The sequence below is a fragment of the Diplotaxodon limnothrissa genome, linkage group LG14, assembly GCF_057381915.1.
Source record: "Diplotaxodon limnothrissa isolate DT_005_m linkage group LG14, D_limnothrissa_male_GT1.1, whole genome shotgun sequence".
NCBI classification, from domain to species: Eukaryota; Metazoa; Chordata; class Actinopteri; order Cichliformes; family Cichlidae; genus Diplotaxodon; species Diplotaxodon limnothrissa.
In genome coordinates this window covers 8,757,494-8,782,209 of record NC_140609.1, presented here as the reverse complement: position 1 = coordinate 8,782,209, position 24,716 = coordinate 8,757,494, and the positions used below count along the sequence as shown (strand labels likewise).

At 41.6% G+C, this 24,716-nt stretch overlaps 2 protein-coding genes across 2 annotated transcripts in view; both read left to right on the top strand.

Moving 5' to 3' along the window:
- Window positions 1–24,716, top strand: part of LOC146618336 (calsyntenin-2-like) — a 245,815-nt gene that overhangs the window by 150,560 nt on the left and 70,539 nt on the right. Inside the window, exons 6-8 of the mRNA XM_085371494.1 lie at window positions 3,969–4,154; window positions 5,904–6,161; window positions 6,850–6,971. Coding sequence (XP_085227620.1) covers window positions 3,969–4,154; window positions 5,904–6,161; window positions 6,850–6,971 — 566 coding nt within the window. The remainder of the gene's footprint in view (window positions 1–3,968; window positions 4,155–5,903; window positions 6,162–6,849; window positions 6,972–24,716) is intronic.
- LOC146618337 (E3 SUMO-protein ligase ZBED1-like) lies at window positions 15,904–18,346 on the top strand. The gene is made up of 3 exons (XM_085370571.1): window positions 15,904–17,243; window positions 17,420–17,672; window positions 17,832–18,346. The coding sequence occupies exons 1-3, from the start codon at window positions 16,126–16,128 to the stop codon at window positions 18,246–18,248; spliced, it is 1,788 nt and encodes a 595-aa protein (XP_085226697.1). The 5' UTR covers window positions 15,904–16,125; the 3' UTR covers window positions 18,249–18,346.

Sequence of the window (24,716 nt, the reverse complement as noted above, 5' to 3'; positions counted from 1 at the left end):
TAGTATTTAAGTAACCAAGTAGTACTGGGGTAAAAGTTATTGAATAGTGTTGGAATAAAGTGACAAAATTGTGAAGGATTAAAATATTCCAAGAGCTCAACTTACTTCATCCAAACATGTTTCAATCGTGTTTTATCAACACAAAATGCACAGGTTTATTGAATATGAATAGGTTGTGTTGATTTTTAAACCTCAGTTGTTTAAGTTTCTGCCAAATCAAAACATCTGTGTGCAACCAATGTCCACTATTGAATTAAGTAAATCTAACATGCTCTTTTTTCAGTGCTCATTTATCCCTTCCCTCACACGTTTCCATGCATTCTTAACCAAGCTCTGCTCTATTATCCCTGCTCTTGCTCAAATTGTAGAGCTAGGCAAAGGTAAAGCCCCGTTATCACCTTTCATTTGTTCATGGAGTCTGTTTTTACTGAACAGCCTTTTACACCTTCTCACAAACTTAAATCTTAGGTCTACATTCTTAGTCATCCAGGTCATGGTGGTCTCAAACGTTTGAAATAAAGACAACTCTACTTCTTTTTGACTCATGAAGATTTTTCACCTCCCATCCAAGATGTTTCAGATGATGGAGTCCCAGGCATTTAACCCCTTGAAAGGGGTCCTAAGAGCCACTGACCCATCCTGTAATCAAGTCATTAAGAATCACCCAAACTAGGGAGTGATTCAGGGCCATCAAAGGGGCCAAGGAGATGTTGCTCAACCTGCCATCATGTGAGTTATTAAGGTCACATGGGTCAAGGTGTGAGTGGGGGGTTGAAATACCTGAGAAGGGATCTCAAGACTGTGTTATATGTGACTGATAGCTGGTATCATAGGCCTCTGTTCAGTGATGGTTATCTATGTCCACTGTAAACCGTCATTAATGACCCATGCTGCGATTCACACCTTGGCTCATGTGACCCTTAACGACTCACATGACTAGGGTGGGTCTACAGCTGTGAGGAGACAAGGAGGTTAAATACCTGGGACTCTTCATTAGTTTTTAGAACTGAGCCTAGCCTAGTTCAGTTGCGTTCATTGCAAATGCTCAAGAACATCCTAAACTACTGCAGTTATAGTCAGCCAAAGTAAATCTTCAACTAGTAGTTGTAAAAGTAAGTAAAAAAAAAACAAACTTAAGGTTCTTTCAGAAGAAATAATTCCGATTCTGACCAAATCTGACCATCTTACACCTCCATCCATAGTCATGTTTTCTAAAAGTGGAATTATATTAGTCTGTGATCCCAGCACACAAACTAGTGACGAAATACGCTAAAGCTCATGTGCTGAGCTAAGCTCCACAGGTCTAATTATGATATCGCTTTAATGTTTTGATTAGTGAGAAAGCTTCACATTCAACTTGGTCACTGTTCATACAAGTATGTGTGGAAGCTGCCACTGGATGCACCTGCTATTATACAACCACTATATATAAATATATTGAAATGTGCCAACGCTGGTATGTTCACACGCAAACCTTTAAGTATAAAACACAGACATGTACACATTCTGAACAGAACATACAAATCTAGCCTACTGTTTTTAGATAAAGTTCATTAGTTGTTGAGCTGCATGGCAAAGTCACTTGACTGTTTGGCCATTTGTTTTAATAAAATGACCACAGTGTGGTTTTTTTTTTACCAAGAGTAAAAGTTATACAATGGCTACCAAACACTGGAAGACTTTAAACTTTTAAAGACTGGGACCCTCACACATCTAAAAGTTGTCTTAAGGCTTTTAGTTTGAGACTATATACTATAAGATTGTCCAAAGACCGGGGATCTTGAAGGGTTGCAGTTCAGAAAATCAACTTTGAGACTATTTCCCATCATCCCACTGGTGGAAATTTATAAAAAAGGAAACATGAAAAATTAGAACAGAATTAGGGCCACTGTGCTGGTACTAAGATTTAAAACACAGACACAACACAACGTATGCTAATCTAAGTTTACTGTATCACTAGCTGATGTTCCCATCTCACTGTTGGCAAACGTGCAGTTTTTTTGTTTAAATATTAGAAAACGGAAAGATGTTTTTCAGACAAAATAGAGCTTTATTAGTGGACGTCCTTGCTAAAGGTTGATAGTAAAAAAGTGAGAAAAGCAAAAGAAGAATAACAGACAAAGCTCTGCTGACTCTATCTGCTCACACAAAAATAAAGAACTATTTTTCTTCTATTGTTGTTGTGAAGATTGAATGTCTGTCGGCAGTTGTTGCTGCTACCTCTGAAAAAAGAGTGGCATATCAGCAGCTAACCCATCAGATGGTTCAAATCAATAGCTGACTAGCTTTAAAAGCATCAACCCCAAAGTGGACCACAGAAGTAGCAACTCCATACAGGGGTAATCAACAAGTAGGATTAGACAGGCATGTATGCAGTTACTGTGTGCACAATGAAATGTGTGTGTGTGTGTGTGTGTGTGTGTGTTTAAGATAAGATAACCTTTATTAGTCCCACACGTGGGAAATTTGTTTTGTCACAGCAGGAAGTGGACAGTGCAAAAGTTATGAGGCAAAAATTAGAATACAATAAGAATAAATACAGTACACAACTGTACAGAATAGAATAAAATAAAATACTATATACAGTAGAATAAAATAAAATAAATATACAATAAGATAAAAATAGAATACAAATACAAATACTATATACAACTGAGTAAAAATACAACGATGACAGAAAGGATTATTGCACTTAGTATTATTGCATATGTATGGATGTGTGTGCTTGATCAGTTAAAGTCTTTATTATGGAGTCTGACAGCAGTGGGGAGAGAGTAAGAGAAAGAAGGAAAAAAAGGCTAAATTAGCCAAGTCTTTTGTGCTTGTGGCCTTTTCTTAAAATGCTCCTGCATGTGCTTTTGTTCTTGTTTAGCGTGCACTGTTGTTGGTACCTATTTTCATTTCTGCTACAGCCAATCCCATAGAAACAGTGGTGCTGTAGCCCAGAGCAATTGCAGTCTAGAGGAAGTAAATCAACTGCAAAACAGATGCAGCATGTGTATGTGTTTCAGCATGAGCTGGTGAGTGTGAGAGGAAGTGAACATGGCAGATTTAACAGGCTTGTGAGCAACAAAAAGATGCTCCCTTCTTCTTCGGTCAGCTTGGCTTCATGCTTATGCCTCCAGCTCCTGGCTAGTAATCGTGGACAGAGGAGTAGATAGACAGTGGATGGATTCGAGCTCATGTATGCTTGTGAAAAAAGCATGGACTGGGCAGGATGGTTTAGAGCTGGTATCAATAATTCTGAGGTCACATAATTTGTTTTTAAAGTGCCAGTTTCATGAGCGATGATGCGGTGATGCTGGCGTATGACAGAGGAAGCAAAGTAAAAGAAGTAACAGGGATGAGGAAATGTTGGAAATATGTGCTGACAGCATTTATAGATATGCCAAATGCTCTGTTTGAAAGTGAGATAATGAGTGAGAACGGCTCACTGTAAACACAACATTAAACGGGTTACAGAATTCCACAATTCATTCTGTTGTTAAATAGAAGAGACACTGCAGATGAACACAACATCACACCGCAAAGCCTGGAAAAAGAAATTGATTGAAAAAGGGAAAAAAATTTACTGCCACACAAAATAATAGCCTTCCCAGATAGAAAAACACAATTCACAGCTGACATGGCAGACAGTGACAGCATAATGACTATTGCCGCTAATGCAGGTACTGCACTGCACTCCAACAACAATGCAGCAATTTCATTAGTAGGGTACATTCTGCCAGAAGGATATTGAGTTGTGATGCCAGAAATACCAGTGACAGAGAAAAATTGGAATTGGTGTTGTTTTGATGGCAGTCTAACTGGACAAAATGAGGCGCAAAACGTGCAATAACAAAAGCAACGACAGGCTTGTGAAAATCTGATATTATTACAGATAATAATCTGCATCCGCTCACAGGATGAACTCTACAATATAATATATCCTCTCTAAGACTGTCACTCCATCTCTTCTTTTCACCCAGGCTGGAATAAGCGAGTGGACTATGAGCCAGGAACAGGCAGTAAGCAGCTGTTTCCCAGGATGCACCTCGAGACCTGTGGCGGACCTCTGTCCTCGGTGAGGACCACGGTGGAGCTGCAGACCAGCCACATTGGAAAGGGCTGCGACCGGGAGACCTACTCTGAGAAATCTCTACAAAAACTCTGTGGTGGGTTATTTGGGGTTACTGTGTTTTCATAATCACTAGCTATTCTTGTGTGGTCGAAATGAGCAATAATTAAGATAAAAACTTGTGACTATTAAATCGATGGTTGATATGCAGATTTACACAGTATATGGCTCATCAAAGACTGCTGTCTGAGGCAACTAAAAGTTGGGGCAGTAAATTAGAAGTTAGATCCTGCTAAAAGCATTAATGGAGTCCATGCGTTGAGCACCAGGGTCAGACGGCGCCCGAGGTGTGTTTCTGTGCCCTTTTTAAATCAACATCTGAAAGCTCCCAGTCCGTGTTGCTTTCTTATCTCCACTTATGTCCCCGGTAAACCCCTGTGCTAAATGAAGGCACCAGAATGGCAAGTTAAGGCTGTGTCACTAATGATGTGACAGAGCGAGGGCATTAGCCGCCCTAGATGCAGCCGCGCTTTCTCCTCAGTGACTGATGAGCAGTCGAGCCGCCGTGTCAGTGCCCAGAGCGCCAGCAGAGTAGTCGAGCCTATACCCCCACCCACACCGCACTGCCAGCAGGAGGGCTGGAGTCATCATCTTTGACTAACGGCCTTCACAAGCCACATTCCACCTAATCTGAATGCATAACATCCACTCCCTGCCTCCCCTGGCTCCCAGTCCACGCATGGTTTACCACTAAAGAGGCCTTTTCAGGCACCTCATAATCGTTATCTGATAGCAAATAGAATAAATTGTAATAGCTTTTTTAAAGCACAATCAATTTGAGATAATGTACAAAGACATCGGGCAAAGGAAAGGCTGCAGCTGGGTGCTGGAGGAGTCGATGGGTATTTATTTACTGAGGGAATCTAATTACTGGAATCAGAACGTCGACGGCGCCACGAGCACGCAGTGGAGAAAAACAGGGTTTTACAAACGAGTGAAAAACATCAATTAACGTGCTAATGTGTTATTAGCGGAAATGAACAGATGCATGTTCGAGTTTCTTTGCCAGGACAAGGGACACAGTGAGTTGTGACACTTCCTGTTTTGTTTTGTTTTTTTTGGTTGGTTGGTTTTTCTCCTATAACATCATAGCTCCCAGGTCGCTTTGATCCATTTCCGTCAGTAAGCCATTAGAAATGATTCATAAATGTATTTTAAAGGGATGAAATAAATGTTTTACTGTCACACAGGAAAAGCAGAAGATAGATGGGTGAGGGCATGTCGTATGCATGGAGGAGCGAGGTGAGCATGTGTCAGGGGCTGCGTTTGTCAAGGTGACGGCTCGAAAACAAAGACTGGACGGGGCTCAACATATTAGGGTTATTGTGTCAAAGGAATGATGGAGCTGCTTTGAAAGGGAGGAAGAGAAACCAAATGAGCCAGCTCAGTGCAGGACGGTAACGACAGGTCTGTTTTGTCAGAATGTGTAGGGATCGTGTCAGCTGTAAGCCATCTGTGCGACTGGCTGATTCTTACCAAGCCTTTGCTATGTCTTTTTCTCTTTGTGTTACCATAGTGCTTGGTTAGTATTTCCTCTCTGTTTCCATAGAGGTGCATTATAGCAGTGAGCTATGTTCTGAATTTATGAATAGTGGCTCACATTTCTTTTGAAAGTTACATTCCGTAGCTATCTCAGCCCATTGATTCCTTATTAAACCCTGCCAGCTGCATTACTCTTAAGTAATCATAGCCAAGAATAAGGCAATGCACACTGCGTATCTGCCATTATTGTTGTTGACAGATCTACTGTCTCACCTCTTGTTTGTTCCCACGGCAATAACCCCAGGCGCCTCGTCGGGTAGCACTGACCTCCTCCCTGCTCCCGGCACGGCCACCAATTGGACAGCGTCCCTAGTGTCTGACAGCGGGAGGGACAGCGACTTGATCTTCAGGTTTGACGGTCGTCAGGCAGCCAAAATCCCAGACTGGGTGGTACCACAGAATTTGACAGACCAGTTTACCATTGCAACATGGATGAAGCATGGGCCTAGTCCAGGGCTCAGAGCTGAAAAGGAGACCCTACTTTGTAACTCTGACAAGACTGGTGAGTCATTTGTTAACACATTTCATGGAAAAAATATATTTTTTTGACATTTCATTAGGTTATAAGAGATGTCTGGGTAAGCTGTAGTAAGGGGGGATTAGCAGAAATCGTAAATCAGAATTTAATTCAAACACCACAAATGAAGTGCACCTTGATTCTTTGGTGGATCATGTGTTGTGTGGTCAGTTGACAGGAGAATTGTGGTCTGTGAGCAAAGGTATAAGACACTGACTGCAATACCCCAAGTGACAGTGTGCAATAAAGACTCAGAGTCTGATAATATCTGCTTTTGTTCGATGTAAAACCATAAATCACCGCTTAAATCATCCTAATATCACTCCTCTATACAATAGAGCTACACATGTATAGAATATATCTATAGCTCCTCCACAGATCTAAACAGCAACTGTTTGTGAAATACTTATTTCAATGTGATACTGTTTAATAGTGGCACATTGAACAAAATTTGCAGCTCGGTGGACAGCATGCCCTCCCTGCAGGGATTATTTTTGTTGTTGTTTTTTTAAATTCCAGTGAAAGACTATCTGCCTGCAAACTCACCTCCTTTAGAAAAGTGCTGCTGTCCCAGATTTGTGAGAGCCACCTGTCAGGCTTGCTTTACCTGTCAGCTGTGAGTAGGTGGAGTGATTTGGTCCCTGGTGTCTACTCCTCTTTTTACCTCCCACAGAGATGAACCGTCATCACTACTCGCTGTATGTCCATAATTGCCGCCTGGTGTTTCTGCTGAGGAGAGACTTCACCCAGGTAGACACCTTCCGGCCGGCCGAGTTCCACTGGAAACTAGAGCAGGTGAGGCGCTAACGTTGGAATACGTGTGATAGACCAGGAAACTTGTACTCTGAGCTTATCCTCAGCTCACCTTTTTGATGAGGTATGGACCTCTCGCATAGAGAGTTATGAAGCCTCTAGCCTGGATTATACCTCTATTAATCATCCACTGGGATATTTTTTTCTTAGTTTAATCCATGGTGGTCTGTGTCTTGCGTTAAAAATAGAAGGCTCCTGGTAAGACATTGGGATTCACTGGCAGCAGCAAAAAGGTTTAAAAGGGAGTAGGAGCTGTTGGTGATTTACTAACACACATCATATTCACCCAGTGATTTGCAAACAACCATGGTTTTGTGGGTGTAAACTGTAACCAATTAGTGCTTGGCTATACTAGAAATCCCTCTATAAAAAAACAAACAAAAAAAACCACCTAACCTTTAAGTGACCCCATTTAATATAGAGAATCCACATACTAGTTAATATCCATGTAATATCTTAATGAATTTAGGGACTGAATAAATGTTTGGCATCTGCCCTTTCATATGATTCCTTCGAGGAATGGAACATTTCCACACATGAAAATTCCACAATTAGTTAATAATAAAAACAATAGATATGATGGCTAGAGAAATATGAGCTTCCTCCAGGGTTGTGCATGTGTGCATGTGTCTCTGTGTATGTGTGTGCGTTGCGTGAAGACAGAGGCAGCTGTCTGTTGATCGTGGATGCTGTCTCGGAGTCAGACAGGTCATCTCGACTCACAAAACCCCCACGCTCACCCAGTGAGGACATTTGATTCAGGAGGCACACAGCTGAGGCTGGACATCCAGATGCAGCTCCCTGGGCTAATTTAATCAGACAGATCACTGGTCCTTGATTGGAGAGATAGCATGAAACGGGTCATCCATCAGTCTCCTGACAGAGCATGGTGTGCATGAGGCCCCATCTGGAGGAATTTAGACAGAGTCTCTATTGAGTATCTGTCATGGCTATTGGTCTGTTTTTCTCACTCTACATTTTCTCCTTTTGTTTTTAATTTGTTCTGTTCTTTTTTTTCTTTTTTTTTAAAGACATCTGACCAATCTGGATATTTCACAGACCTCACTGCAACAGTAGTATGGCTTCTGCTAATGACATTAACAGTGATGTTCACTGTACTTTCTCAGGCGCTGTTCAGATCAGCAAAGGTTACAGTGGCTACGAGAAAAACTAAGCATGGCTGGAATTCTTTGCCCTCATTCCCTCTTTCTTTTCAACCAATCAAGCAATTATAGTGTATGTAGAGTATTTGTTTATATGTTAAATCAAATAGTTTGAGAGTATCAAAAGTGTTATACTACTGTGATGTCACTAATTATATTTCTGAGCAGTACCTGAAAATTACTGGGAATATTGTTGCATCACCTTTGAGTATGTTAATGTTGTTAACATGGCCAACATTATAAACATTGGTATGTTAGTACTGCCAGTTTGATAGAGGTCGTGTTAGGATTGACATTGAGCTTTAAGGAACACTATTAATCAGCATAACTTCATTATACGTAAAAGTAATTTGTAGCCACTGTAACGTCAACCTTTGGTTTGTGGACTAACATTTCGAAGACTTTAGATTTGATTTGGATGTCAACGTCTTTCAGAGACAGAAACAATGTTGCAAGAGCTAATCTCTCTGAAACCTCCAGGACGCTCTATTCATATGTACTTGTCTATCCCAAGGAAACAACCCCCAAAACATGCAGTTATTTATCATTTATTTTGTTCTCAATTTGATAGTAATTGATAAAATGAATGTGATTCTCTATTAAAGGAGACTTGAAACTAGCAATCAAGACCAGAAAGTTTTTATAAAAGTATCAATCTAGTGAGCAGTAGGACCTTTTTCTCACAGACCTCAGTACAATGGGACTTCGTTTGGAGCTGGCAGAGCTGACTTAGTGGCCTCCTCTTCCTCCTCCTCCTTCTTCAGGTTTTGTACATTTCCATTCTGGCTTCACTTTCCAGTCCTAGAGGCCAGTGTTGTGTAAGTTAACACATAACAAGAGCTTATTCACAGTTCACAAAGAATTAAATGAAGCAGATAATATTCATAGTTCACAATTTAATTAAGGTTAAGCAAGCCTTATGACCGCTGGAATATGTTCCAGGCCCCGGGCAGCCCTGAACTGGATAAGCAGAAAAGGATGGATGGTTTATATGGATCTCTAAACTATTCTATTTTCTTTATAATTACTTCCTATCAACAAATCCATCTTCACATCATTGCATAATGTTACTTCTTGCTACCTCCTAAAATAAAAATATTATTTTTGCTTTTCTATATTTCTTTTAAAAGTACAAGACAAAGCAATGTGAATACATGTTTTAACACCAAATTGGTTGTTCATGTGGCTGATGTTGTTACTTTTTTTTCTTTCTTTTTTTTAGATAAATATAAAAATATTCAAACTAAGAAAAATGAGCTCAGATAGGTACAGTGGTCACAAACTTGACAGAATTGACGTGTTCATCTCCGTATTTGTTTAAAAATTGTGCTCTACAAATGACCAAAATTCAAAGTAAGAACAAAATGTAAATATTAGATGCTAGTGTCACGTCAGTGGTATCTGTCTATTTAGACATAGATTTCATTTCAACTGTCTGACTCTGATATTAAGTGACAATGGAGGTAAATAAAATTTAGTTGCTTACTTGAATGTTGTAAACTCACTTTTACAAAATTCAAGTGCAACTTCTCTTCCATTAACAGTGTCTTGCTGCTTTGGGCAATCTACACTGACACAGTTCACATTTTCATTCTAGCTACTTAGTGTTCAACAGTCTGCCATATGGTCAGTGAGCTTCAGCCTGGCAAAGTCCCTCTTCACAAATCCCAATTGTATTCATTATATAGTATGTATCATACATAATAGCAGTATTGCTTTGAGCTAAGCCACTAAGGTTTAGGCTGTTTATTGTTTACCAAGAAAACAGTCCTAGTTCAGCATACTGTCATTTGCTAAATGGCACTAGTCAGAGTATAGCTGAGGCTAATGTAATAGAAAAATAGCCTCACAGAGCCATTAAGGTAACGCAACCTGCATGCAGAGCGTATCCAGTTTAGAGGCCAGGAAAGAGGCAATTTTCCCTTTGATGTTCTTGCTTGTTTGTGATAATTCTAATTCATAACATGACTCGTTATAAAATATATCATATCACACCTTTCCCCCATAGTTGTTTTAACCATATGCCACAGTTAATGAAATCCCACATGAAGGAAGTTAGTAAATTAGAAGGGAGTTTGACAGTTTTTGGTTGTTTTTGCTGTGGCTTAAAAAGGGTTGAGACAGGTAGTTCTATAGCAGGTCTGAAATGATCTTGATTTATTTCATTAGCACGTCTCACGATAAAAGTTTCCACGGTCTACTCTGGCACCACATAGGCACACAATAGCTGTTAAACTTTCTCGAGCACATTTAGAGTTCTCACTCTTTCGCGCGTCCTCCCGCTCATCCTCCTCCCTCTTGTTAATAGTTGTCTCTGTGAATCCTGGGGGCATGAAAGGAAACTTTCATTAAGTCGCTATCTCCCCTCGCCTTGTCGCTATTTCCTCCTCATCTGCTAATGTCTTTAAAACAAAATGAACTTCTGAATACCTCCAACTTAGAGAACCCTCGAACAGAAGAATTCTCCTCTCCCTGCACTGGTTTATCAAAGAAGAAGTCCAATTAATTTCTCATACAATCCAATCACGCACTGCGAGCTGCTTCATAATAACCGCACCGGGGTGGTGGGGGGAGATGGTTGCAGATATTAGTTTTACCTGCTGAAAAAAATAAAGAGTGTACTATCTGTTAATAACAGGCAGCATGGTTTTATGCACATTGGCCTATTCTGTTCAGTACGCTTAAACTTTGCTCTCTGTGCTGTATGCATTGTTGGGAGATGAAGCCTGAGGTTTTCATTGAAACTTCACTGAAAGGTTTTGCAATGAACGTGTACCAAATGTGTCTTTTGTGCACACTTTCATATTCTTTAAATGCAGATCCGAATAAGAGTGTCTCAAAGAAGGAGGCTGTCAATCTTGAAGATGTTTTCTGCATGAGCCAGTACTGAATGAACCCCTGCAGGTGTTATAACTATGTACAAAATTGGATCGGGTGCGCACGGTCTAAAAAATAGCCTTTGGCGCTCGCAGGTGTCCGGGAAATTCACTGTATAAAAGAGTGCCTCACAGACCCAGACTCCCACTTTAGTTCTTTCACAGTGTATTAACAGCTTGTGAGGTTTTATTGTTCAATTCACCATATTCACCCGGCGCCTACTTTCCTCCTGACATCGGATGCTTTTATAATACTGCACACTGCTGCGTTGTAGTTTCAAGTCTAAACAGAGGGAATTTGACAGGGGATTTGACTGTTATCGTGTTACTGGTTTCTGATTGATCAGCATCTGAAAACACATGAGTAAAGACAAAAATGTTCAGGACACACACACTGTGTCATCTTTAATGATTAAAAAAAAATATATATATATATATATACACAACGACCCGTTACCTGCCATTAAATCATAACAGAAATTGCAGATTACAAGGGTATTTCCAGTCCCTCCGCTTCCTGTTTCAAAGACAGAATTTGTGAGATATGTAAGAATGAATATGACCATATGAAGCCCAAAATGTAACGTTTTAAAGAAGCAGTCAAAGAACAAAAGCCTTCTAATTACCTCTGCCAAGGAAACTGTTGCATGCTTATGTGTGATTTTTTTTCTGTCTGTAAACATGATAGATCTAAAAATTCTGGATGAACCTCTGTAGGGGTGTGCAGTGGGGTCATGTTATCAATCCATTAAACTTTGACTTACATCCACCGGTGTCTTCAGGCTCAACATAATGATTTATTGGTCAAAAATGGACAAAACACTTTAAAACTTACAAACTATGATTTTTGCAAGTGTGGTGTGTATTGTGAACGTACAGAAAGTACTGTATTTAAAACTTTGCTGCCATTTTTTGTCTTTACAACATATAAGAAATGATTTGCGGGGATTCTAAATACTTTGGCCCTTTGACAACATTTGACCTTAAAGGAGAGGTCAAACCTTTATAAAATGTCCATCCATCCATCTATCGTCATCCGCTTTGTCCGGGGTCGGGTCGCGGGGGCAGCAGCCTAAGCAAAGAGGCCCAGACCTCCCTCTCCCCAGCCACCTCCTCCAGCTTGTCCGGGGGAATACCAAGGCGTTCCCAGGCCAGCCGAGGGATATAATCTCTCCAGCGTGTCCTGGGTCTGCCCCGGGGCCTCCTCCCGGTGGGACATGCCTGGAACACCTCACCCAGGAGGCGCCCAGGGGGCATCCTTGTCAGATGCCCGAACCACCTCAGCTGGCTCCTTTCGATGTGGAGCAGCAGCTGCTCTACTCTGAGCCCCTCCCGGATGGCCGAACTTCTCACCCTATCTCTAAGGGAGAGGCCAGCCACCCTTCGGAGGAAGCTCATTTCTGCCGCTTGTATCCGCGATCTCGTTCTTTCGGTCACTACCCACAGCTCGTGGCCATAGGTGAGGGTAGGGACGTAGATCGACCGGTAAATTGAGAGCTTCGCTTTTACACTCAGCTCCCTCTTCACCACGACGGACCGGTGCAACGTCCGCATTACTGCAGCTGCAGCCCCAATCCGTCTGTCGATCTCCGGCTCCCTTCTCCCATCACTCGCGAACAAGACCCCGAGATACTTGAACTCCTCCACTTGGGGCAGGAACTCATCCCCGACCCGGAGTGGGCACTCCACCCTTTTCCGGCTGAGAACCATGGCCTCAGATTTGGAGGTGCTGATCCTCATTCCCGCTGCTTCACACTCGGCTGCGAACCGTTCCAGTGCGAGCTGGAGGCCTTCACCCGATGAAGCCAACAGAACCACATCATCTGCAAAAATCAGAGATGAGATTCTGAGGCCACCAAAGCGAAAGCCCTCCGCCACTTGGCTGCGCCTAGAAATCCTGCCCATAAAAATTATGAACAGAACCGGAGACAAAGGGCAGCCCTGGCGAAGCCCATCACCCACCGGGAACGAGTCCGACTTATTGCCGGCAATGCGAACCAAGCTCTTGCAACGGTTGTAGAGGGATCGAATGGCCCGTAGCAATGGGCCAGACACCCCATATTCCCGCAACACCTCCCACAGGACACCCCGAGGGACATGGTCGAATGCCTTCTCCAAGTCCACAAAACACATGTAGACTGGTTGGGCAAACTCCCATGCACCCTCAAGTATCCTGGAGAGGATAAAGAGCTGGTCCAGTGTTCCGCGACCAGGACGAAAACCGCATTGTTCCTCCTGTATCCGAGGCTCGACTAACAGACGAACTCTCCTTTCCAGAACCCTGGCATAGACTTTCCCAGGGAGGCTGAGGAGTGTGATCCCCCTGTAGTTGGAACACACCCTCCGGTCCCCTTTCTTAAAGATGGGGACCACCACCCCGGTCTGCCAGTCCACAGGTACTGCCCCTGATCTCCACGCAACATTGCAGAGGCGTGTCAACCAGGACAGCCCTACAACGTCCAGAGCCTTCAGGAACTCGGGGCGGACCTCATCAACACCAGGGGCTCTGCCACCAAGGAGTTGTTTAACTGCCTCAGTGACCTCGCCCCCGGAAATTGGCGGGTCATTCCCCTCATCCCCAGACTCTGCTTCCTCCTCGGAAGACGTGTCAGTGGGATTAAGGAGGTCCTTGAAGTATTCCTTCCACCGCCTGACAATTTTCTCAGTCGACGTCAGCAGCGCTCCGCCAGCACTATACACAGTGCAGGTAGAGCACCGCTTTCCCCTCCTGAGACGTCTGACGGTTTGCCAGAATCTCTTCGAGGCAGTCCGAAAGTCTTTTTCCATGGCCTCTCCGAACTCCTCCCACACCCGAGTTTTTGCTTCAGCCACTGCCCGAGCCGCATTCTGCTTGGCCTGTCGATACCTGTCGGCTGCCTCCGGAGTCCCACAGGCTAACCAAGCCCGATAGGACTCCTTCTTCAGCCTGGTGGCTCCCTTCACCTCTGGTGTCCACCATTTGGTTTGGGGATTACCACCACGGCAGGCACCCACCACCTTGCGGCCGCAGCTCAATGCAGCAGCTTCGGCAATGGAGACGCTGAACATGGTCCATTCGGACTCAATGTCCCCAGTCTCCCTCGGAATGCTGTTGAAGCTCTGCCGGAGGTGTGCGTTGAAGATCTCGCGGACTGGGGCCTCTGCTAGACGTTCCCAGCACACCCTCACTACGCGTTTAGGTGCACCAGGTCTGTCCAGCGTCCTCCCCCGCCACCTGATCCAACTCACCACCAGGTGGTGATCAGTTGACAGCTCAGCCCCTCTCTTTACCCGAGTGTCCAGAACATATGGTCGCAGGTCTGCTGATACGATTACAAAATCGATCATCGACCTACGGCCTAGAGCGTCCTGGTGCCACGTGCACTTATGGACACTCTTATGTTCGAACAGGGTGTTCGTTATGGCCAAACTGTGGTTAGCACAGAAGTCCAATAACAGAGCACTGCTCGGGTTCGGGCCCCATGGACTAAGGCCCGGCCACCAGACGCTCGCCCTCGGGCACCCTCCCCGGGCCTGGCTCCAGGGCGGGGCCCCGGTGACCCTATCCCGGGCAGGGTAAGCTGTTCCCTCGGTGTCCTTTTCATAAGGGTCTTATGAATCGCTCTTTGTCTGGTCCCTCACCCAGGGCCAATTTGCCATGGGAGACCCTACCAGGGGGCAAAAGCCCCCAGACAACATAGCCCCTGGGATCCCTGGGACACACAAACCCCTCCACCACGATAAGGTAGCGATTCAAGGAGGGGTTATAAAATGTCCTTTATCTTAAAAATGATGCTTCAGATTTTTTGTTTGTATTGGCAACATGTATGAAGTGAACTAGTATATGGGGATTTTAAATATCACATTATAGTTTCCCCTAAATATCACGTCACATTTGACCTCTGACCTCACTCTTACATTTTACATCTTTCTTTCTTTCAAGTAGACCCCAACATGTGTTATATCTTTAAAGAAAACTATTACCCGTTACCTAATCCTGCATGTCATAAATGGTAATGCATGCACTTTGCACTACAAACTGTATGCAAAGTATGTTTAAAAAGAGCAAAGAAAAAAAAACATGCATAATGGGGCGATCGTGGCTCAAAGAGTTGGCAGTTTGTCTTGTAACCGGAAGGTTGCCGGTTCGAGCCCCAGCTCGGACAGTCTCGGTCGTTGTGTCCTTGGGCAAGACACTTCACCTGCCACCTGCTGGTGATGGGGCCAATGGCGCGATATGGCAGCCTCGCTTCTGTCAGTCTGCCCCAGGGCAGCTGTGGCTACAACTGTAGCTTGCCTCCATCAGAGTGAATGAATAGTGGAATTGTAAAGTGCTTTGAGGGCCCCGAAAAGCACTATATAAATGCAATCCATTATAATGCATATATACCATATGCAAAATAAAATACTATTCCCTTAAAAATAAATACAGAGAGCAAGCTGTTTTGGCAGAGGTTTGCGCTCTTGGAGGGCTTCTTGTAATTTGAATGTTTTCAATGAGAGCAACAGATGTACAGTAGTTCTGTTTTTAGCTCTTATGGATTAATAAAATTGCATTTCTGTAAACACCGCACAGTATTCGCCGTTTTGAATTCACACATCAAATGAGCAGCAGCAGGTAATTTCCACCAGCAGCTGCCAAATAAGCACTGACTGAGTTTCATGTTTAGTGTTGACACAACTGTCTAAATTTCTGTTTTTACCATCAGTGGAGGAAGTCCTGTTGCAAATAGTCATAAAACATTAACTAACATTAACATTAACAACAGCAAAAAAAAGTACTCTGAGCACACAGCTTTTTTCCCTTCTGTTCTCACAACATTCTCAGCTGACATCAACTATGTCAACACTGACATTTACTTACAATCTAATATTAAAAGTAGGGGTGTCAAATTATCGCGTTAATTGCGATTAATTAATTACAATGCTATTTAGCGCGTTATGTTTTTTAATCTCGTTAATCTAATTTTTAATCTCTTGACGTCATTGATTTTGTATGAGAGTTGCTATGTTATAAAATCCGTTTTTATGTGCTGGGCTCCTTGTGCTTGACTTGTTGGGGGTGGAGTCACGTCGTGAGGTCAAGGTGAGAAGTGGTGATTAGCTTACAGTGTGGATATGGAGGCGCATCTGAGAGTTGTTGGCCCAATGAACGGGAAATTTGTATTTCATAAACGCCCCGACGGCACCATTGACAAAGGTAAAGTGGTCTGCCTAGAGTGTAAGAAGGAGTTTGCTTACCACCGAAGCAGCTCAAGTTTGGCCTATCACCTCAACGCAAAGCACCCAGCCGCGAGTGCAGCAACAGCTAGCAGTGAAGACGTTAGCAATATAGCAAGCCAGAGCAAAGCTTTTCGCCAAACAAAACTAGAGAATACCCCTCGTATGAGCAAGTCTGCGACCGACAGGCTGACTAATGTTATTGCCAAGTGGATAGCGATGAACTGTAGGCCGATAAATATAGTAGAGGACGAAGGATTGACAGAGGTGTTGCAAATTGCGTCCAATGACCCGTCATACAAGCCGCCGTGCAGGACTACAGTAACGACCAAAATCAGCAAAATGTACGACGGCGAAAAGAAAAACAAACTTGAGATTTTGGCGGAGGATTCTCCCAACTGTGTTGCTATAACCGGAGATCACTGGACCTCAGCTGGCAACCACAGCTATTTTGGGGTGACTGGACACTTTATTGATAGTGAGTGGAACCTCAACTCATTTGCACTGACCGTCATGAGAACAGAAACCAGGCACTTTGCTGATAAATGCGCCGAACAGTTCCTCAAGGTAGCAAATGACTGGGGTATTGAAAACAAGATATCCACCATTGGCACAGACAGCGCAGCAAACATGCTGGCTGCTATGAGAGCACTTCCATATGAGCACATCGCCTGCAATGCTCACATTCTCCAGAGGACCATCACGGTATGTCTCGATAGCAGTGGTTTTGTCGGTGTACTGGCAAAGTGCCGCAAGATTGTTGGTCATTTTAAACAAAGCCCTGCGAGTACCACAGAACTTAACCAACAACAAGTAGCACTCGGAAAGAAGAGCGATCAACTTATACAGGATGTACCCACCAGGTGGAACTCGACTCTCGCAATGGTCTCACGCCTCCTATGTAACCGAGAGGCTGTCCAGGCTACGTTGGACCAACAGAACCACAGGTTGGTCTTGCCAACCGAAGCTGAGTGGGCGAAACTGCAGAGGCTGGAGCTCCTGCTTGAACCATGCAAGTAAGTTCAAATAAACACCTTCCCATTTTAATTATATAAACTACTGTTACATGTGTAAAATCAAAATTAATGAACATAACAAGGAACTTTTAAGGACAATTAAATTGGAAATCAGTTACACTTTGATTTAAATGAATCCAGCTAGGTTTATTTAGCAAACCTCTCCACCTCTGCAGGTATGTGACAGAGCTGCTGGGTGGTGAGGCCTACGTCTCTTGCTCTGTAGTGCTGCCTGCTTTTCGCCATCTGTACCGTGTCATGGACATTACTGATGATGATCCTGCCTACGTGGTGAAGTTCAAGAATGCCTTCCAGAAGGATCTGGCAGCACGACGAGCTAATGGCAACGAGATATGGTTCGAGGTGGCCACAGCATTGGATCCACGGTTTAAGGATTTGAAATGTCTTCCAAGAGAAAAGAGGGAACAGGTAGGACAATAAGGTTAAGCTGGACTAATGAGTCCAATTCATTATCAAATCAAACTTTTATTTATTATATGGAACACAAAGTTCTTTACAAGATTAAATAAAAAAAAAAAAGCACTTAGTTTTAATCACAATCATTCATTCATTCATTCATTCATTCAGGTGTGGACCATTCTGGAGAATATGCTCCAGGCAGCAGAGCCCAGAAGAGCAGATAGTCTCCAGCCCTCCACAGAGGATGATGGACCAGCTCAGAAGAAGAGGAGGAGCGAACTCCTTCTGGGGTCTGACTCTGACTCAGAAGATGGAATTGAGTCTGGAGAGCTGCAGCGCTACAGAGCAGAACCCAGCATCAGTATTGATGACTGTCCCCTGCAGTGGTGGTATGCTCACTCAGGAGTCTATGAAAAGCTGTCAGTCCTAGCACAAAAGTACCTGGCCTCCCCAGCTACCTCTGTACCCTGTGAGAGACTCTTTAGCCTTGCAGGCCACATAGTGCAAAAGAAAAGGGCAGCCTTGCTTCCAGAAAATGTTACCAGGCTGGTGTGTCTTAGCGACTGGCTGAGGAAGAAGAAATGAGACACATGTGGTCAGCATAGCTGCTGTGTCATTTGTAGCCTACTAGAATAGATTGCTTGATGTTCAGCACTTTTTTTTGTGATGGAAGAATACTTTGATGTGCTAACTTGCAGCACTGCAATGTCAGTTTTATTTTTCATTATCTGAAGCAGAGGAATTTCAGTGCTGTATTGCTCAGAAAAGAGCAACTCTGATGTGCTAACTTGCAGCACTTAATTTATTTGATTTTATTTGTATTTATTTTTCCACTTATTTTACAAAAGAATACAACAGTATGTAAATGGTTGCATCTGTTTAACGTTTGTTAAACAATAAATGACTTTATAAAGTCACTTTCTTTGTTATATCAGTCTTTTGGTCTGCCACAATAAGTTGAGGGCTTTCCTCAGCTATTTTTAGGTGAGATTAAAAAAGAGATTAATTAGATCAATTAATTAAAAATCATAATTAATTAATCTCTATTTTTTTTTAATCTCTTGACAGCACTAATTAAAAGCAGTATTTCAACACTACAATAAACACTTAGGTTTGTGCTCTGAAAGCAGGCTCATGAGCACTTCCAATGCTAAAAACACTAACAAATAAACACACATCTGATGCATACATCAGTGAAAAAGTGTTTCATGGGCAAAAATCACCAAGAAAATAGTAAAAAATTAGTAGCTTTACGTTTTGCTTTTGATACAGTTGCAAAAACCAAAGTAAAAAGCTGGGATTTTTTGATCAAGAAGAAGGTTTGAAGTGTTAGTTGACATTTTTCCGTCTTGCCGCCCTCTACATGAATTGCAGACTATCTCAATGCAAACTGAATTACAATAGAGTTAACATGCTCTCTGTAGATGTGTTTTTGCCTGCAGCTAACATTAGCATTCAACCATATCATAGCCAAGATTACGGTTACAGTGTAAGTGACACAGCGAGGAGCAAAAACACATTTATTTAAATGTGGAAATAAAACACACAGGATGCAGTCAAGCTTACAGTGGAACATTACTTTCTTGCACCTTTTCATGCAGCCTCAGAAATGTTTTGTTTAAGTCAGTGATGTTCTGTAACATTAATGTTAATAAAACTTTAAATACCAGATTTTCACCTGCTCTGCTTTCAGCTGTCAATCAAAGAGTATTAAATTTAGCTGTCGGCGAATGTTTGTCTGTTTCTCTGTGTTGGCCCTGCAACAGACTGGTGACCTGTCCGGGGTCCTATAGTAGCTGGGATAGACTCCAGCCCCTGTGCTACCCTAATAACTATAGGTGGAATCATCTTTATGTTATTTAAAGTATATATGTCATTTGTAAATTTTTTCTCTAAAACCATCCATTTGATATAAGATTTATCAGTGTTACTTTAAAGGACAATAGCCTACTCCCTTAATACCTCAAAAACATTTTAAGCACTAATAGTTTAAAAACTTGCTTCTAATCAGTCCTCTACAGTTAAGAGACTGATTTTAAAATACATTAAGTCTTCCTACAGCAAAAAATAAATAAAGCAAACTGTAAATTAGAGGGTAAGTAACAACCTCATAATAACCTCATAGTATATAATGGGTCAGTACACACTGGTGCTGATGAACTTGTTCAAAATGCCGAACTGCAACCAGTTTGATAAAAAGGAAGGAAAACTGTGCTATTTACATTTTAGTAATATGTAAGTTGCACTAAAGTAACATATCAATGGGCTCCAAAATAGACAGCTCCAAGACATAGACAGCTCACACTTATTTAGCCTTATTCCTTAAGGAAATTTCCTCTATGTTTCAACTCTGGAGGTTTTTTGTTTTTGTTTACAGCTCTTGGTAAAGGAGGTGTGTTTGGCATGACCACATAAAGGTTGAGACAATCCCAGCAAAGTATTGTAATGTATATTGTAACACACAGCACAAACCTCCTAATGATTTAAAGTAAACGGTAAATGGTAAATGGCCTGCATTTCTATAGCGCTTTCTAGTCCCTAAGGACCCCAAAGCGCTTCACACTACATTCAGTCATTCACCCATTCACACACACATTCAAACACAAAGTAAACGATAGCTTTGTGTGTATTATTTCAAACATCTGACTAGTCTGTCCTAAACTAAATGCAACAATTGCTTGTTTATGAATCTCTAGATACCTCGTTGACCAGCTCAAAACGTCCTTGTTTAGGCAAATGTGTGCCTCACAGATCCCATATAACTTGAATAAATGCATTATGCACTCTCATATTTTTGCTAATTCTCAGTCAGAAGATAGCACCACCCGAAGGCATACTCTACTCTATCGTCATTTTACCACTGAATGGTAATAGTAAGAAGACGACAAGATAAAATGAATATCATGCAGAAACAAGTGAGGAGAATTAACTAGCTCACAAGTGAGGGGAGAGCGGGTGAGTGGAGCGGGACTGTCTGTGGTGCTGTGTCTGCTGTACTGGTCTGTTCTGGTGGAGCTGGATCTGGGCTTGACACCGAAGCTGTTGATTTACGGGTCAGTCCACTTTACCAACCTCAGCTATGTTAGCAAGCTCTGCGTAGTCACCGAAAAGACCACATGATGGAAACAAGTCATAAAAATTTGTTTTTTTTAAAGGGTGGCTAGGCTCTCTTAGTGTAGAGCATGTACAGTTTGGCCATTTGGGTACAAGTCAGAGTAGAGTCAGTGCTTCTCCGAAATGAAAGGAGGAAGTTGAGGTCGTTCAGCAATCAGACAAGGATGCCTTCTGGGCACCTCTTTGGTGAAGTGCTCTCAGCATGTCCTACGGGTAGGAGGCCCTGCAGCAGAACCAGGACATGCTGATTACATCTTTCGGCTAGCTTGGGAAAGCTTTGGTGTTCCCCAAGATCAGCTCGTGGAGGTGGCCATGGAGAGGGAGATCTGTGCTCTGCTTAGACAATTTATTAAAAGCAAACAAGTTAACCTTTACACATGTCATTGTTTCATGTTGTGACCCAAAGACACCATCCTGAACAACCACTGATAAATGGGTTCAGTTTCCACATTTGGAGACACTCTGCAGAGTGTGTGAATTTCCCGTGGCTGTGTTTTTAGCCCATTAGGATTTATAAAAGGTAGAATTTTTTTAAGTTGAATATTAACTAGGACCACACCAGTGGTGTCTCATTACTTTCATGCTTCTGTAGAGTTTGATAATACGAACCCACATAGAGAGGTAAATGGAGGCTCTCATTTTTCAGTTAGAATAAAGAGAGCATTGTGTCCTCATTTGACAGGCTGGAGGGATTTTGGCAAGAGGAGAAAATCAATGAGAAGTCACCTCGAGCCTTTCAGCTGGCAAAAAAGAACAAGAAAAACCAACAGGGATAATTGAGATCTAAATGATGTTTCTACCAGGAGTCTAAATTGAATGTGGAAAGGACATCATTACATTCAGCTACCCAATGGAAAACACTTATTTTTTTCAGAAAGCAATCAAGCAAACACTCAGGGGGGACTTTCTCTGATTTCGCAAGTGGACAGTAATGGAAATATAAAATCAGTGACCATTCTTGTTGTGTGGTACATATGTCATGGAGGCTAAGCCAGGGACAGAGCTACAGCAGAAGGAATATTTACACAGAATGGTGTGTTATTTTACACATATAGCGACTGTTTATCAGTGCATGTGTAAAATCAATGGAAGTCTTTTCTGTCCGTCAGTCTTGCCTAACACTTGAAAAAATCTAGCACAGACATCAGACATTGTTAGACTATATTTTACAGCAGCTTCATCAGGTGCACATTCAGTCATATTTTAATTCCTCCTCATCATTTAAATAGTGTAAATAAGCCACTGTTGAAAGGCTTTACTAAAATGTTTTCTGCAGCAGATGTTATCCTCATTAGTTTTGCTTCTTTCACAAAAAAAAAGTTAAAATTTAAAGCTACAAATGCTGTGTTTTAGTCTTCAGCTGAGCATAACAACAAATTTAAAAATTGAATGATCCGAGCCTTAAGGCAACAGTTGCATCACTGCCAGATCATGAAAGTCCATCTTAAGGGTCCTAACCTCAAATGCAGTTTAAGCATTTGTTGTTTTTAGTTTTGCATTGTGCATTTTGGTAAATGATTGTGTGTTCAGTGCATATAAAGTACGTAGAGAAAAAAGGACGAATAGGTCATTTTGTGCGCTGGACCGCGTTTTTTGCCAGGGGCCTATCTCATGACTTAATTTCATCCAGAAAATGATTGCAATTCTGCATTTCCTGTTGCTGTGTACACGTAGTAGAAACAGAAACATAACTTATTAAAGTTTTTTTCCATATATTAAAATTTCAGTACATGTATTCAAATTCAGAATGCACTGATAGAATTCAGCGTGTCTCTCTAACAAATGTATTGTTTTTTCAACATAACTGTGACCAATTCAAAACATATTCTGATCATAATTACTCATAAGAACTCAAAATAATGAAAAGAGGACCCTTAAGATAATGTGCTGTAGCTGCTTCACTGTTTGATTGTTAATAAAAACCTTTCTGGTTCGTTCAGTGCTATTTTGAAAAACCCATGCAATTCAGAAGGCTACTCTTTTTAACACAAGAATAGAATTATGTATCACGGATTTCCAAGGTTTTAAAATGAAATGAGATAAGATAGCCTGTATTGTTGCCACGGTTGGGAAATTCATGTTGTTACAGGAGCAGATTGGACAGAGCAGAAACGAATAATAGCCAGACTTTTGTGTAATTTCTCTAAGTGGTCTGCAAAGTTATTCTTTCTCAACCATTTTTAGAGGATTTTAGTTTTTTTGTTAAGCCACCTAACAGTGACCTGCGGATCATTATAGCTCAACAGATGATCCAGTGTTGCATCTACATATAAAAGAAAACTTGGCTAAGAATCCATTTTAGATTGTATCAGACTGTCGTAAAAACACACAGTTTGTTCCAATTTCTTTAGTTGAATCTTTGAAGAATGCTAAAGATAACACAGTTTGACTGGCATAAAGTAATAGTTTTGAAGCAGCAGGGGTGATTCCCAAAGAGCTGTTGAGCAAAAACTTGGCAAATCTCATCATAGCGTTGAGTGTGTTCTTCAAAAATTTGAGAAAAATGGACAAAAAAAATGGAAGACAAAAGATAAAACAAATTCACAAGATCACATTAGATGTCAAACTGCAGGAAAATTGCTGGAGTTTTAAGAGGCAGACAACTACACCCACACCACATTTATGCTATCACTATTTATTGTGGTTTAACCTGTCAAGGACATAAACGCACAGAATAGTCTGCATCAAGCCTTGTAATCATAGCTTTCCCAGTTTTGTTAAGCCTGGATTGACAACTTGGTGGCGTGATGGTTCGTGCTGTTGCCTCACAGCAAGAAGAGCCTGGGTTCAAATCCACAATCTGGCTTGTTTGCAGTGTGTAATTAGAGTTAGGTTAATTAGTGATTCTAAATTACCCATAAATGTAAATGGTTGTTTGTCTCTATGAAATCATCAACCCCCATGTTGGTTCGTTAAGCAAGACTAACAGTAATTGCCTTGACTAAAAAATAGTTGTTCAAACAACAAGATTTCATTGTGTTTTCCCAAAGTTTTTAACTTGTGTAGAATGAATTAAAACAATTTTCACTCTACATACTTAAATAAATCACTTCAAGTCAATGTAAGTATACTTCGTTGATCCAACGTCATCTGATTACATTAAACCACCAAATGCCAAATGTGTTGGTTTGACATGGTTAAAAATGGTTTGTTGTACTTGGTTAAATCACGTGGAAATATCATATCATTTTTGAGTGTGCTTTCTCTTTTTAGTCTCTGTCCGTACTCCCACTGCAGGCTTTTCAAGGAGTTTTAAAGACAGCCTGATATTAATGAATTGCAATCATCGAGCCTAAAGTAGAAAATTCAGTTTTTTAGCATCACTATGAGACAGGATGGTTCTAATTTCAGAGATATTGAACAAATGGAAGAACATATTTGTATATGTAACATATATTACATATTTGTGTAATATGAGCACTGACAACATATTCCTGAAGACTACTTGAAGAAATTAAGAGAGAGTTTTCCTAAGAGTTGTAGTAACACCAAATATTGACTTTCAAGCTTGTTAGAATTGTACAAACAGTTAAATGCTGTATATGCTGTATTTTCATGTATGTTTTTATAATTTTTTAATATAATATTTAGAAAATCATATCAGGCAGTTGCTATTTTTTACGACTATAAACAAACATTGATATTTGCGCTAGCTGCACCTAAAACAAGAAAGATGAGTAATTGAAACACTGAAAATAAATCAAAGCAGATAATGAGAACATTTAATAGTATAGCATGAGTTTATATCAACAGCTAGTAAACAGTGAGTGCAGATGTGCACTGATTTAACCAGGGCTTAACTGCTGTGCAAAGAGTTTTAAAAGCCTAAATCTTCTTTTATCACAACAGTTTAATATTGCATCAAAAAGGAGGCTGGCCAGTTCACCGATCCACTCTGACTCATTTCCTGTGGACCAGGTGTTCATTATTATTTATTGA

Excerpts from the sequence above, each read along its gene's own strand:
- LOC146618337 (XM_085370571.1), top strand. The coding sequence starts at position 16,126 with ATGGAGGCGCATCTGAGAGTTGTTGGCCCAATGAACGGGAAATTTGTA. Across the intron at positions 17,244-17,419 it reads CTCCTGCTTGAACCATGCAA|GTATGTGACAGAGCTGCTGG; the intron begins GTAAGTTCAAAT and ends CCACCTCTGCAG. Across the intron at positions 17,673-17,831 it reads CAAGAGAAAAGAGGGAACAG|GTGTGGACCATTCTGGAGAA; the intron begins GTAGGACAATAA and ends TCATTCATTCAG.